This window comes from Chiloscyllium plagiosum, unplaced genomic scaffold (genome assembly GCF_037043375.1).
Source record: "Chiloscyllium plagiosum isolate Xiang-an unplaced genomic scaffold, Cpla_swu_hap1 HiC_scaffold_27, whole genome shotgun sequence".
Taxonomy (NCBI): Eukaryota; Metazoa; Chordata; class Chondrichthyes; order Orectolobiformes; family Hemiscylliidae; genus Chiloscyllium; species Chiloscyllium plagiosum.
The window spans coordinates 28,474,675-28,489,670 of NW_028270165.1; the positions used below are offsets into that span (position 1 = coordinate 28,474,675).

At 46.3% G+C, this 14,996-nt stretch overlaps 1 protein-coding gene across 1 annotated transcript; it reads right to left on the minus strand.

Annotated features, from left to right (window-relative positions):
* Nucleotides 1-1,396: 1,396 nt before the first annotated feature.
* On the minus strand, nt 1,397-11,063 carry LOC122543472 (uncharacterized). The gene is made up of 3 exons (XM_043682192.2): nt 10,999-11,063; nt 8,855-9,017; nt 1,397-2,933 (listed from the first exon to the last, which is right to left on the minus strand). The coding sequence occupies exon 3, from the start codon at nt 2,831-2,833 to the stop codon at nt 1,538-1,540; it is 1,296 nt and encodes a 431-aa protein (XP_043538127.2). The 5' UTR covers nt 2,834-2,933; nt 8,855-9,017; nt 10,999-11,063; the 3' UTR covers nt 1,397-1,537.
* Between the last annotated feature and the right edge of the window lie 3,933 nt (nt 11,064-14,996).

Sequence of the window (14,996 nt, forward strand, 5' to 3'; positions counted from 1 at the left end):
CACAGAAGTGAGGAAAGTAGTAGAGGCAACAAGAAGGGCAGAAATAGAAGCCAAATTATTGGAGATAAACTAATTAAAACGGTATGGTACAGTGAAAATGTGGGTGCTAATAGGAAGGTTCTGCTGCCATCTGTTTAAACTAGTATTTCATTCAAGTAAAGATGCTTTTGAACAAGTGGTGCCTACTTAAAGTGACGACAGATGAAACATTGCAAAGGGAAGTAAGAGCAGGAGGCAACTGCACTATTTTCCGGCCTTCCTTAGACAAAGTGCTTTTGTCAGAAAACGAGAATTGTAAACATTTTGCCTTTGTAAAAAGAAATAATGATAAGCTGAGCAACGACAAGCCAATCAGTTTAATCCCGATGGTTTGGAAGCCTCTCAAAATTATTTTGTACAAGTACACAATCCTTTATCTGAAATTCTGAAAAGCTCCGAAATGTTTTCTGTGGAATGTCATTTTGGCACGTAAACAGGTGACCGACACCACACCCATGTGAACCATATCACTCAGACGTGATATGGTGGCGTGGCCCAGCATTGGCAGGCGTCAACTGTGTCTCAGCGCTCATAGTAATCACACGTGCGTCTGCTGTTCAATAAAGTTTTTTAAAAATTTCACCGTTGAAAATGGCACTTATTCTGAAAAAGTCTCAATTCCGAAAAACAACTGGCCCCAAAGATTTTGGATAAAGGATTGTGTACCTGTACTTACAATGACAAATTGGGGAAAAAAAAAAAAGAGGATGATTAAAGAAAACAGATCTCAAGAAAAAAAAAACAAGTTCAACTAAAATATTTGCTGTCTTCTTGAGGTAAAGGAAAGGGTAAATGATGATCATAGGGTCACGTGGACTTCCTGCAAGCATTTGATAAAGTACCACACAGCAGGCTTGTGAGCAATAGTGCAGTCATAGAGACATACAGCACAGAAATAGACTCTCCAGTCCAATTCGACTCCGCTGACCAGATATTCTAAATTAATCTAGTCCCACTTGCTAGCACTTGGCCCACAACCCTCCCTATTCATATACCCATCCAAATGCCTTTTAAACATTGTAATTGTACCAGCCTCCATTACTTCCAGCAACAACATGGACACAAAATTGGCTGAGTGCCATTAAATGGATAGCAGCAGTGTTTTTTTTGGTTTTTTTTTAAGAAAAGGTGAAGCTCAGCACAGAAAAGTGCAGGTTCTGCACTTAGACAAGGAGCAAGATGCTAGATGGTGCGGCCCAATGGACTAGGGGGAGGGAGGGGAGCAGCACATGCAGCTGATCAGATTGTCACAGTCTTAGTGACAAAGAAGCTCCAATCTGCCCCTCACGCTTATTGTTTGAGGTCAGGATGGAGAGACAGGACAGAGGGAGACTACTTTCAGAAGAACCAACTCGGGTGAGAGGTATACAGAACTGACAAATTGTGTTGAACACAACTGGTTTCTTTGATTTTTGTCCAGGTGTACTAAAATCTATTACTGGACTGAAGGTGACCGCAGTGAATATAGTTCGGTCCCAGATGCAACTGAAAAACCCAATCACTGCAGTGACTTGTGAACTCCTCGGTGCCTCAGTAAGTTGGACGATCGGGTGAATCCCTTTCCACAAATGGTGCAAGTGAATGGTCTCTCCCCAGTGTGAACGTGCTGGTGTGTCACCAGGCCGGAAAGCTGACTGAAGCCCTTCCCACACTCGGAGCAGGCGAAGGGCCACTCCCCAGTGTGAACACTTTGGTGGGATGTCAGCCCCTGGGAACTTTTATAACACTTCCCACAATCGGGACATTTGAAAGGCCTCTCGCCACTGTGAACCCGTTGGTGGGTCTGCAGGGCAGATAACTGAGTGAATCCAATCCCGCACTTGGTGCAGGTGAAAGGCCTCTCCCCAGTGTGTACTCGCTGGTGCGTCAGCAGGGTGGACGAGTGACTGAATCGCTTTCCACACACAGAGCAGGCGAATGGTTTCTCCCCGGTGTGAACTCGCTGGTGTGTCAGCAGGTGGGATGAGTGAGTGAATCCCTTCCCACACTTGGGACAGCTGTACGGCCTCTCTCCAGTGTGGACTCGCTGGTGGGCAGTGAGTTGAGATGATTGCCTGAAGCCAGTCCCGCAGTGAGAGCACCTGAACGGTCTCTCGTCAGTGTGAATACGTTGGTGGGATATTAGTTCCCCGGAACTTTTAAAGCACTTGCTGCAGTCTGGACATTTAAAAGGTCTGTCATCGGTGTGAACTCGACGGTGTTCCAGAAGGTGAGAAGACTGAGTGAAACCCTTCCCACACTCAGAGCAGGTGAATGGTCTCTCCCCAGTGTGGACACGCTGGTGTATGAGCAGGCGGGATGTGTTAGTGAATCCCTTGCCACATTCAGGGCAGGGGAACGGCCTCTCCCTGTGAATGCGCTGGTGTCGGTGAAGGTAATCCAATTTTCTGAACCCAGTCCCACACTGAGAACATCTGAACGGCGTCTCGTCGGTGTGAACAAATTGATGGGAGGTCAGCTCCCCAGAGCTTTTGTAGAACTTTCCACAATCCGAGCATTTAAAAGGTCTCTCGTCAGTGTGGACCCGTTGATGCCTCAGCAGTTCGGAGGTCCGAGTGAATCCTTTCCCACATTCAGCGCAGGGGAACGGCCTCTCCCCGGTGTGACTGCGTTGATGAGTTTCCAACTCAGACAGGTAATTGAATCCCTTCCCACAGTCTCCGCATTTGCACTGCTTCTCTCCATCGCAGCTCCACTTGTGTCTTAACAGGCCAGCCGATTTGCTGAAACTTCGGAAACACACAGCGCATGTGTATGGTTTCTCCCCACCGGGGTCCGTGTTGTTTTCATTCATGTGCACAGTCAGATTACACGGAGGGTGCAATATCTCTGTCAGATCCCAGGGTGATCGTTGGTTTCAGTTTCAGAACCGCAAGTCTTCCCTTTCCAATACCCTGTCGATAAATTCAGAAGAAAAAAAAAGCGTCAAACAAAACGCAAAAGCCGGTTTTGAAACTGAGCTGAGCAAAGGTGTAAATCTTCCTCCTTCCTGATGAAGGGCTCTTGCCCAAAACGTCGACTCTCCTGCTCCTCGGAAGCTACCTGAGCTGCTGTGCTTTTCCAGCATCACACTCTCGACGGTGTCAACCTGTCTGGCCAGTACGAGGAAAATGCTTTTCTCGAAGTTTGAAAGATGGAAGCAGTGATTTTCACGATTTGGAGGGGCCGGTGTTGGACTGGGGTGGACAAAGTTAAAAATCACACAACACCAGGTTATAGTCCAACAGGTTTAATTGGAAGCACACTAACTTTCGGAGCGACGCTCCTTCATCAGGTGGTTGTGCCCTGATGAAAAAGGAGGAGCGCTCCGAAATCTAGTGCTCCCAAATAAACCTGTTGGACTATCCCCTGATGTTATGTGATTTTTAAGCGTGATTTTCACATACCTCTGGCAAATCAGTTACTGTATTCACTGTGGTGTGATCTGCTTGACACTGTAACCAACAAACACAGACTGAATGGTCACAACCTCTGTTCAGTCCATAAGCTGCATCCTGACGTTACAGTGACTTGTTATTTCAATTCTCCACTCTCTCCCATTCAGTTGGAACATTCCACCTGAAGGTGTGGAGAACCCTGAATCCATAAGGAATTTTCAAGGGGAGTTGACAGGTGAGGCATTCTTCGAGGAGAAAGTGAGGTCTGCAGACGCTGGAGATCAAAGCTGAAACTTTATTGCTGGAACAGCACAGCAGGTCAGGCAGCATCTAGGGAACAGAAGATTCGACGTTTCGGGCACATGCCCTTCTTCAGGAATGAGCAGAGAGTGTTCAGCAGGAGAAGATAAAAGGTAGGAAGGAGGGACTTGGAGGTGAGGGTGATAGGTCGGAGTAGGGTACCTCACCTTGACCTCTTTCCACCTATCACATTTCCAACGCCCCTCCTCCAAGTCCCTCCTCCCTACCTTTTATCTTCTCCTGCTGAACACTCTCTGCTCATTCCTGAAGAAGGGCCTGTGCCCGAAACGTCGAATCTCCTGTTCCCTGGATGCTGCCTGACCTGTTGTGCTGTTCCAGCAATAAAGTTTCAGAGGTGAGGCATTCTGGTGTGTTCGAAGAAGGGAGCACATGACGAACAGTATGACCGTGGGAGATATGGAGGTTCGGAGAGACAGAGTGTCTGTGTCCATAGATCCTTGAAGGCAGCAGGATAGATTGATAAGGTGATTCAGAAGGCAAATGCGGTATTTGACTTTTATTCAGTCAAGGTATCTAATACACGACCAAGGTTATGACTGTGCAGAAAATAATGCTAGTTCAGCGGGCTACTGTATTGCGTGCAGTTCTGGTTGTCTCAGCACAAGAATGTAATTGCACCTGAGAGGGTGCAGATATGATTCTCCAGAATGTTGTCCGAGCTGGAGTGGTTTAGCTTCGAAGAGAGAACAGACAGATTGGGGTTGTTTTCCTTTGAGCAGACGAAGCTGAGGAGGTATCTGACTGGGGTGTGAAACGTTATGAGGCTGATGAACAGGGCAGATAAGGGGAATCTATTCTAATTAGTGGAGGGGTCAGTAACTCAGGCAGACAGTTTTAAAAAAGTAAAAAAAAAAAATGTACAAGAGGCTTAGATGTGAATTAGAACATAGAACAGTACAGCACAGGACAGGCCCTTCGGCCCTCAATGTGGTGCTGACCTTTTATCCACCTCTAGGATAATACCCTTCATTTCACTACCATCCATGTGTCGCTTAAATGTCCCTAATGTAACTGAGGAGAAAATGAGGACTGCAGATGCAGAGCTTTTGCTCGAAATGTCGGCTCTCCAGCTCCTCGGATGCTGCCTGACTGGCTGTGTTTTTCCAGCACCACACTTTTTGACCCTAATGTATCTGATGCTACAACAACTGCTAGCAGTTCATTCCACACACCCACCACTCACTATTAAAAAAAACCTACCTCTGACATCTCCGCTAAACCTTCCTTCAATCACCTTAAAATTATGTCCCGTCGTGATAGCCATTTCTGTCCTGGGGAAAAGTCTCTGGCCATCCACTCTATCTATGCCTCCAATCATCTTGTACACCTCTATCAAGTCATCCTTCTTCACTCCAATGAGAAAAACCCTAGCTCCCTTAATCTGTCTTCATAAGACATGCCCCTCAGTCCAGGCAGCATCCTGGTAAATCTCCTCTGCACCCTCTCTGAAGCTTCCACATCCTTCCTGTAATGAGGCCACCAGAACTGACAATTTCCAAGTGTGGTCTAACCAGAGATTTATACAGGTGCAGCATCACCTCATGGCTCTTAAACTCAATCCTCCCGTTACTGAAAGCCAAAACACCATACGCCTTCTTAACAACCCTATCAACTTGGGTGGCGACTTTGAGGGATTTGTAAACATGGACCCCAAGATCCCTCTGTTCCTCCACACTGCCAAGACTCCTGGTTTAACCCTGTATTCTGCATTCAAACTCTACCTTCCAAAGTGAAACACTGCACACTGTTCCAGGTTGAACTCCATCTGCCACGACACACCCCAGCTCTGCATCCTGTCAATGTCCCGCTGCAACTTACAACAGCCCTCCACACTATCCATAGCTCCATCAAACTATGCATCATCGGCAAACCTAACCCACCCTTCCAATTCTCATCCAAGTCATTTATAAAAATCACTAAGAGCAGAGGTCTGAGAACAGATCCCTGTAGAACACCACTGGTCACCGACCTCCAGGCTGAATACTTCCCATCTACCATCATCCTGTCTTCTCTGGGCCAGCCAATTCTGTATCCAGGCAGCCAAATTTCCCTGTATCCCATGCCTCCTTACTTTCTGAATGAGCCTCCCATGGTGAACGCAATCAAACGGTGGCACACTTGGTGGCACGGTGGCTCAGTGGTTAGCACTGCTGCCTCACAGCGCCAGAGACCCAGGTTCAGTCCCCGCCTCAGGCAACTGTCTGTGTGGAGTTTGCACATTCTCCACGTGTCTGTGTGGGTTTCCTCCGGGTGCTCCGGTTTCCTCCCACAGTCCAAAAATGTGCAGGTTTGGTGAATTGGCCATGCTAAATTGCCCGTAGTGCTGGTTGAAGGGATAAATGTAGGGGAACGGGTCTGAGTGGGTTGCTCTTTGGAGGGTCGGTGTGGACTTGTTGGGCCGAAGGGCCTATTTCCACTACTGTAAGTAATCTAATCAAATGCCTTGCTAAAATCCATATCCACCGCACCCACTGCTCTATCTTCATCAAGGCGTTTTGTCACATCCTTAATGAATTCATTAAGGTTTGTAAGGCATGAGTTGCCCCTCACAAAGCCATTCTGACTATCTCTTGATCAAACTATGCTTTTCCAAATAACCATAAATCCTATCTCTCAGAATCCTCTCCAATAATGTGCCCACTTACCACCTCCCCCTGGGTAAGACTGGCTGATCTGTAATTACCAGGGTTATCCCTATTGCCTTTCTTGGACAAGGGAATAACATTTGCCAACCTCCAGTTGGCACTACTCCAGTGAACAGTGAGGACGCAAAGATCATCGCAAAGGTGCAGCCATCTCTTCCCTCACTTCCTGTGGTAACCTTGGGTTTATCCTGTCTAGCCCCGGGGATTTATCTATCCTCATGTTTTTCAAAATTTCCAGGACATTCTCCTTCTTAACATCAACCTGTTCGAGCACATCAGCCTGCGTCAAGCTGTCCTCACAAACGATAAGGTCCCCCTCACTTTTGAATATGGAAGCAAATTATTCATTCAGGACCTCCCCTACCTGCTCCACCTCCAGACACAAACCACTATCCCTGATCAGTCCTACCCTCAATCTGACCATCCTCTTGTTCCTCATGTAAGCGTAGAATGCCTTTGGGTTTTCCTTTAACCTACCTACCATGGCTTTTTCATGCCCCCTACTAGATCTCTTAAGCCCATCCTTCAGTTCCTTCCTGGCTACCTTATAACCCTCTCGAGCCATGTCTGATCCTTGCTTCCTCAACATTAAGTAAGCTTCCTTCTTCCTCTTGACCACATGTTTCACATCCCAGGTTCCTTCACCCTACTATCCCTTCCTTGCCTCAGTGGGACAAACCTATCCAGAACTCACAGCAGGTGCTCCTGACACCCACATTTCTGTCAAGGATTTCCTTGAGAATACCTGTTCCTAAATTGTGCTCCACAGTTCCTGCCTCATAGAATTGTAATACCCTCACCCCCAATTAAATACTTTCCCGTACCGTCTGCTGCTATCCCTTTCCACGACTATAGTAAAGACCAGAGAGTTGTGATCACTATCACCGAAATGCTCTCTCACCGAGAGATCTGACACCTGACCTGGTTCATTGCCTAGCACCAAATCCAATATGAAGTCCCCTCTGGTTGGCCTACCTACATATTGAGGAGGAGAAAGTGAGGACTGCAGATGCTGGAGATCAGAGCTTAAAAATGTATTGCTGGAAAAGCACAGCAGGTCAGAGAGCATCCAAGGAACAGAAGAATTGACGTTTCGGGCATAAGCCCTTCTTCAGGAATGAGAAGGGCTTATGCCCAAAACGTCGATTCTCCTGTTCCTTTGATACTGTCTATCTACATATTGAGTCAGGAATCCTTTCTGGACACACCTCACAAAATTTACTCCATCCAAACTATTTGCATGAAGGAGTTTCCACATAATATTAGGGAATTTAAAGTCACCCATGATAACAACCCTGTTACTTCTGCACCTTTCCAAAATCTGCCTCCCAATATGCTTCTCCTTGCCTCTGTTGTTATTGAGGGGTCTGTAGAAAATTGAGCAATTTATTTTCACCCAGAGGATGATGGGTGCCTAGAATGCACTACCTGGGATGACAGTTGAGGTGGATAACCTCACGATCTTGAAAAAGTACTTGAATGAGCACTTGAAATGTCATAACATTCAAGGCTATGGGCCTAGTGCTGGAAAAGTGGCTACATGCATTTTTTGTATTATTAGCAGCACAGACTTGCTGGGTTGAAGGCTGATTTCTGTATTATATGTACTACGATGGCACCACGATTAGGTGAGACAGGGTTAAGGTGTTTGGAAGGAAATAGATTTTTCTTCATGCGGTGACTGGTCATGTGCAGAACAAAAGTCCAAGGTAGTGGTGAAAATGGAGATTATAAATGATTTTTAAAGAAAAGCACGAGGCAAATAAAGTTGCAGGGTGTTGGAGCTGGAGTAGGAAACGAAACAGACTGGATCATTCTACAGAGAGCCAGCATGTACTTAATGGGCTGAACTGCCTAAATACTGTTCTAACTGTTACAAAAATATATGTAATGTCTTTTTTTTTAAAACATACTTCGATAAGTAAACCCTTAGAAAACAGAGCTTCTGCTCTACACTCACCTTTAAGGGCAAAACAATCAATCCTGCCTCAGGTGTGAAAGCCAGAGCTGAATATATACTTTCAGAGTGATCTGATCAGATTTTGAATATCTGTTTTCTCACAACAGATACTGATAAACCAGAATTTCTTCAGAAATTTCTGTTTTTGTTTCTGATCTCTGGTATTTGCAATTCTTTGCATTATATCGGATGTAGAGTCATGGAGATGTACCGCACAACGACAGACCCTTCGGCCCAACTCGTCCATGCCGACCAGATAGCCTAACCTAATCTAGTCCCATTTCCCAACACTTGGCCCATATCGCTCTAAACCCTTCCTGTTCATATACTCTGATTCATGATGAAGGGCTTATGCCCAAAACATCGATTCTCCTGCTCCTCAGATGCTTCCTGACCTGCTGTGCTTTTCCAGCACCACACTCTCGACTCTAATCCCCAGCATCTGCAGTCCTCACTTTCTCCAATTCACATACCCATCCACATGCCTTTTAAACGCTGCAATTGTACCACACCTCAATGCTTTTACAGTCACATCCATAACTGTATAGTCTTTCCAGGAGGCAGAGCCTGGATCATTCCACGGTCAAAGACTGATGATTTTCAGATCCTTGTGAATCCAGACGCAGTGTCAGGTCTTGAACCTAGTGACTGTTTCGAGCTCCCCCTCTGAGAATCCTGTAAAATTAATTCATAAAATTTATCAATGACGCCCCGGGATAGAAATCCAGAAGAAACGATTTGGAGATGCAGGTGTTAGACTGGGGTGTACAAAGTCAAAAATCACTCAAAACCAGGTTATAGTCCAACAGGTTTAATTGGAAACACACTAGCTTTCGGAGCGCCGCTCCTTCATCAGGTGGTAGTGGAGGGCTCCATCCTAACACACAGAATTTATAGCAAAAATTTACAGTGTGACGTAACTGAAATTATACATTGAAAAATTGATTGTCTGTTAAGCCTTTCACCTGTTAGAATACAGTGATAGTTTCACTTCTTTCATGTGTAAATCACAAAACCTTTTTTTTTTAAAAGTTGCATTCTCGGGTTAGCTGATAACAATGGTGATAGCTAGACAACATGTTGAAGGTAAAAAACCGTAAAACCTGTGCCCACACCTCCTCCCTCACCTCCATCCAAGGCCCTAAAGGAGCCTTCCACATCCATCAAAGTTTTACCTGCACATCCACTAATATCATCTATTGTATCCGTTGCTCCCGATGCGGTCTCCTCTACATTGGGGAGACTGGGCGCCTCCTAGCAGAGCGCTTTAGGGAACATCTCCGAGACACCCGCACCAATCAACCAAATCGCCCTGTGGCCCAACATTTCAACTCCCCCTCCCACTCTGCCGAGGATATGGAGGTGCTGGGCCTCCTCCACCGCCGCTCCCTCACCACCAGACGCCTGGAGGAAGAACGCCTCATCTTCCGCCTCGGAACACTTCAACCCCAGGGCATCAATGTGGATTTCAACAGTTTCCTCATTTCCCCTCCCCCCACCTCATCCTAGTTTCTAACCTCCAGCAACTCGATCCCCTGACTTGTCCGACCTGCCCAGCTCCTTTTCCACCTATCCACTCCACCCTCTCCTCCCTGACCTATCACCTTCATCTCCTTCCCCACTGACCTATTGTACTCTATGCTACTCTCTCCCCACCCCCACCCTCCTCTAGCTTATCTCTCCACGCTTCAGGCTCTCTGCCTTTATTCCTGATGAAGGGCTTTTGCCCGAAACGTCGATTTTGCCTGTCCTCGGATGCTGCCTGAATTGCTGTGCTCTTCCAGCACCACTGATCCAGAATATGTTGAAGGTGTTAGCCCCCTGTGTTCTCTGTCTATGACCTGATGTTTAGATTGATTCCAATCTAAAAAGTGAAATAACAGAGTTTTACATAAATTCATGCAGTTTTTGAGCAAAGAAGTGAAACTCTCACTGTATTCTAACAGATGAAAGGCTTAACAGACAATCAATTTTTCAATGTATAATTTCAGTGACATGACACTGTAAAGTTTTGCTGTAAATTCTGTGTTAGGATCCACCTGATGAAGGAGCATCGCTCAGAAAGTTAGTGCTTCCAATTAAACCTGTTGGACTATAATCTGCTGTTGTGTGATTTTTAACTCAGAAGAAACAAACACTTCTTACAGTTTCAATTTATTGTGGATAATCCTCCCCTTGAATGAGGCTCCTGGTGATCAGTGCCCCGAATAAAGATGGCGGCCGCGCACACATCTCGCGAGACGACATCCCCAACAAAGATGGCCGCCGCGCGCACATCACGCAGCACTCCGTCCCCCAACAAAGATGGCGGCCGCGCGCACATCACGCAGCACTCCGTCCCCCAACAAAGATGGCCGCCGCGCGCACATCACGCAGCACTCCGTCCCCCAACAAAGATGGCCGCCGCGCGCACATCACGCAGCACTCCGTCCCCCAACAAAGATGGCCGCCGCGCGCACATCACGCAGCACTCCGTCCCCCAACAAAGATGGCCGCCGCGCGCACATCACGCAGCACTCCGTCCCCCAACAAAGATGGCGGCGGAAACCTCGGCCAGTCCCTGCCTGAGGCCTGCAGCCATTTTCTCGTTTGCTGCAAACCCAGGACTAGGAGTTTCTAATTCGGGTTTAGGGAATACAGCCGAGGTTTATACAACCTCATATTCTACACTGTATCCATTTCGCTCCTCGTCGCCGCTGGGACTCGCCATCAAGCCCGCTCACTCACCGCCGTCTCGGAAGGAGACCACTCTTGCAGCAACACTGCACCTGCGCGTAGCTGAGTGCGCGGGAGATCACGTGGTCCCACCTTAGTCCCGCCTCTCGTTCACGTCCATTGGTTGGAGGACCGCCGCTCCCGATTGGTCCCTCAGCCCCACCCAATCCTGCTCACCCATTGGTTGGAGGGATAATGTGTGCAACAATTAAACTAATTTAATTTCAATTGAACCCCAAAGGGTGTGAAATTGTGTTGGTCAATCCAAAACAAAAGATTAAAAATTGAGTGAAATTGTGATCATCAATCCAAAAGAAAAGATTAAAATTAATACTATCAAAGTAGGAAAACTTGCAAGTGGTCAAAAAGGTATCAGACTGGTCATAAGACAGAAAGCATGGTACCACCGAGGAATCAGAATAGACTTTATTCTCACGTGCACATGAACTCTCGGTGCCATCTTCGGTACAGGGTACCTACGTACAGACACTTTCAGTGTTGTTACAGAATTTTATGGTGAGAGGGGAAAGATATAAAAGAGACTTAAGGGGCAACTTTTTCTTGCAGAGGGTGCTACATTTATGGAATGAGCTGCCAGAGGAAGCAGTGGAGGCTGGTACAATTGCTCAGCATGGCTGCTTAGCAAGGTGTGGGCCCATGGTGTTCGAGATGAGCTACTGGTATGGATTGAGGATTGGCTGTCTGACAGAAGGCAGAGAGTTGGGATAAAAGGTTCTTTTTCGGAATGGCAGCCGGTGACAAGCGGTGTCCCGCAGGGTTCAGTTTTGGGGCCGCAGCTGTTCACTTTATATATTAATGATCTGGATGAAGGGATTGGGGGCATTCTAGCGAAGTTTGCCGATGATACAAAGTTAGGTGGACAGGCAGGTAGTACTGAGGAAGTGGGGAGGCTGGAGAAGGATCTAGACAGTTTGGAAGAGTGGTCCAGGAAATGGCTGATGGAATTCAACGTGTGCAAATGCGAGGTCTTGCACTTTGGAAAAAAGAATACAAGCATGGACTACTTTCTAAACGGTGAGAAAATTCGTAAAGCCAAAGTACAAAGGGACCTGGGAGTGCTAGTTGAGGATTCTCTAAAGGTAAACATGTAGGTTGAGTCCGTGATTAAGAAAGCGAATGCAATGTTGTCATTTATCTCAAGAGGGTTGGAATATAAAAGCACCGTTGTGCTACTGAGACTTTATAAAGCTCTGGTTAGGCCCCATTTGGAGTACTGTGTCCAGTTTTGGTTCCCACACCTCAGGAAGGACATACTGGCACTGGAGCATGTCCAGCAGAGATTCACACGGATGATCCCTGGAATGGTAGGTCTAACATATGAGGAACGGCTGAGGATCCTGGGATTGTATTCATTGGAGTTTAGAAGATTAAGGGGAGATCTAATAGAAACTTACAAGATAATACATGTCTTGGAGAGGATGGACGCTAGGAAATTGTTTCCGTTAGGTGAGGAGACGAGGACTCGTGGATACAGCCTTAGAAGTAGAGGGGGTAAATTCAGAACAGAAATGCGGAGACATTTCTTCAGCCAGAGAGTGGTGGGCCTGTGGAATTCATTGCAGCAGAGTGCAGTGGAGGCTGGGACGCTAAATATCTTCAAGGCAGAGATTGATAAATTCTTGATGTCACAAGGAATTAAGGGCTACGGGGAGAATGCGGGTAAGTGGAGTTGAAATGCCCATCAGCCATGATTGAATGGCAGAGTGGACTCGATGGGCTGAATAGCCTTACTTCCGCTCCTAAGTCTTATGGTCTTATTTAAAAGGTATCTGGATGGGTATATGAATAGGAAGGGTTTGGAGGGATATGGGCCGGGTGCTGGCAGGTGGGACTAGATTGGGTTGGGATATCTGGTCGGCATGGATGGGTTGGACCAAAGGGTCCGTTTCCAATCTGTACATCTCTATAACTCTATGACTCTATAATTGAAATAGTAAAGAAAAAGACTAGCATGGAATACAGAAAAATCCAGATTGCTAATTAAATGTATAGTTAAAGTGTTGAAATTATAGTCCTTTGTGACCGAGTCAGAAAATGAGACCTCACCGCTCTCACACGCTGGTGTCCGTCCCGGACTCGCCTCACTGACTCATCCTCTGGCTAACCTTGGCTCAGCTTGCTCCCGCCCTGGGCTCCATCCACCACTCAGCTCCCACCTCAGCCCGCACTTGCTGTGCTTCCGCTCAAGGTTCCATCCACCATTCGGTTCCCAGCTCAGCCTGCACTCAGTCCGCTCCCATTCCAGGCTGCATACGCGACTCGCTTCAGGGACTCAGCCTGTGCTTGCTCTGCTCCCTGCTCCGAGCTCCAGCCTCCACTTCCAGACTCCATTCTCCATTCCCTCCAGGTAAGGTAGGTAGGGGAGCTAAGAAGTTAAAAGTTGTGTGAGGGGCGGGGGCAAGAAAAACTGCAGCAACAGGGGAAAAAAGGAAAAGGAAAAAGGGACAGACAAGCAGAGAAGCTCCAGCTGGAGCATCTTACTTTGCTGCCATGTTATAGCCTGAGCTACCAGTTTCATACCACTTCAACACATTGCCTTCTTGTCTCGCCATGGGTCACGCTTTCTGCGATGCTCTAGCGAAGCTCAGTGCAAGCTTGAAGAACAGCACCTCATTTAAAATCGAGTTCAACAAAGTTTAGTACGTGAGCACTTTCTCCATGTCTTGACCCCACCTTCCACACACCAGGCTTGTTGCCTACCCAACCCCTTTCCACTTCCCCCCACCCCCCTTGGTGGAAAGACAATGGTAACATGGAGATGTGAAGTTTGAAAATGGGAGGTCAAACACAAATAAACAATTCCCCATTCAGCCCCTATCTATCACAGTATTTTACCTGGAACTCCGATCACTGCAAAAATGGAACAGCAAATGACCAACATTCAACATTTGTATCACTACGCACTTCAGTTGGATACTCTGAATCGGTTCAGCAAATCAGTAAACAAATATCATATATACATTTATTTTGGACTTTGTGGTTTAGTGAGGTGGCTAGTTGATTAAAATTCTTGAACTTGTTGCAGGAAACTAATTAAGCAGCTAATGTGTGTCTGCTATTTTTCCTTTGCTAATGAAATGCTGTTCTTTTTTCAGAGGATGTGACCCATTTGTAATGTGGAGGATCGAAAACTGAAGAATGATCCCATTTGTATTTCTTCTTAAAACTGCCAGTTATAGATTTCACCACTGACCGTACGGAGAAATACAAATGCTGGGAAAATGCAGTCAAGTTCTCAGCAGTGATCATTGTAGATGGGTAGAAAAACATACCTTTACTTTCTCAGTGCGCACGTCAAGTTCTCCATGATAATCTTAGTGAGGACGTTCTCAGTTCATTGTTCATTATATTCATTGTGGACAGATCCAGTTCACTGTGATTATGTTCAGTTTAGTACAGGAACATTCGGTGTGAAAATGTTCCACTCATCATCTGTAAATTCAATGTACATTGTTCGAGTTCAGCATAGTTATTTTCCTCTTGTGTATTCTATGCACTGATAGGCTTGGTTCCTATCACTATTGGTCAATTATGCAAATATGTTTCCCTATTATCCAGGACAGGTCTCCTTCAGGATGATCGATCCAGCTTGGTTTAAGATTACATTCAGCACAGCCAGATACAGGTTCACTTTAGGCATATTTGGTACTGCAGTGAGGTTTGACACATTACAGACAAGCATGGTCCAGTCAGTGTGGACTTCAATGATCATTGTGGTTATACCTATAGTGGAAATTGACAAGTTCAATAAATATGTATTCAACTTTTAATGAACTGATCGATGCAGTTGCATTCGATGTGGTCTGACTCAGTTCAACACAGTTACATTTGGTATTGAGAAGTCCATCATAAACTGATTCCATTTAATTTATACAGATCCCATTCTCCACATGACAGTTTTAGTTGACAAAGTCCGCT

Bases quoted from the DNA above. Each gene is read 5' to 3' on its own strand.
- LOC122543472 (XM_043682192.2), bottom strand. From the start codon at position 2,833: ATGAATGAAAACAACACGGACCCCGGTGGGGAGAAACCATACACATGC.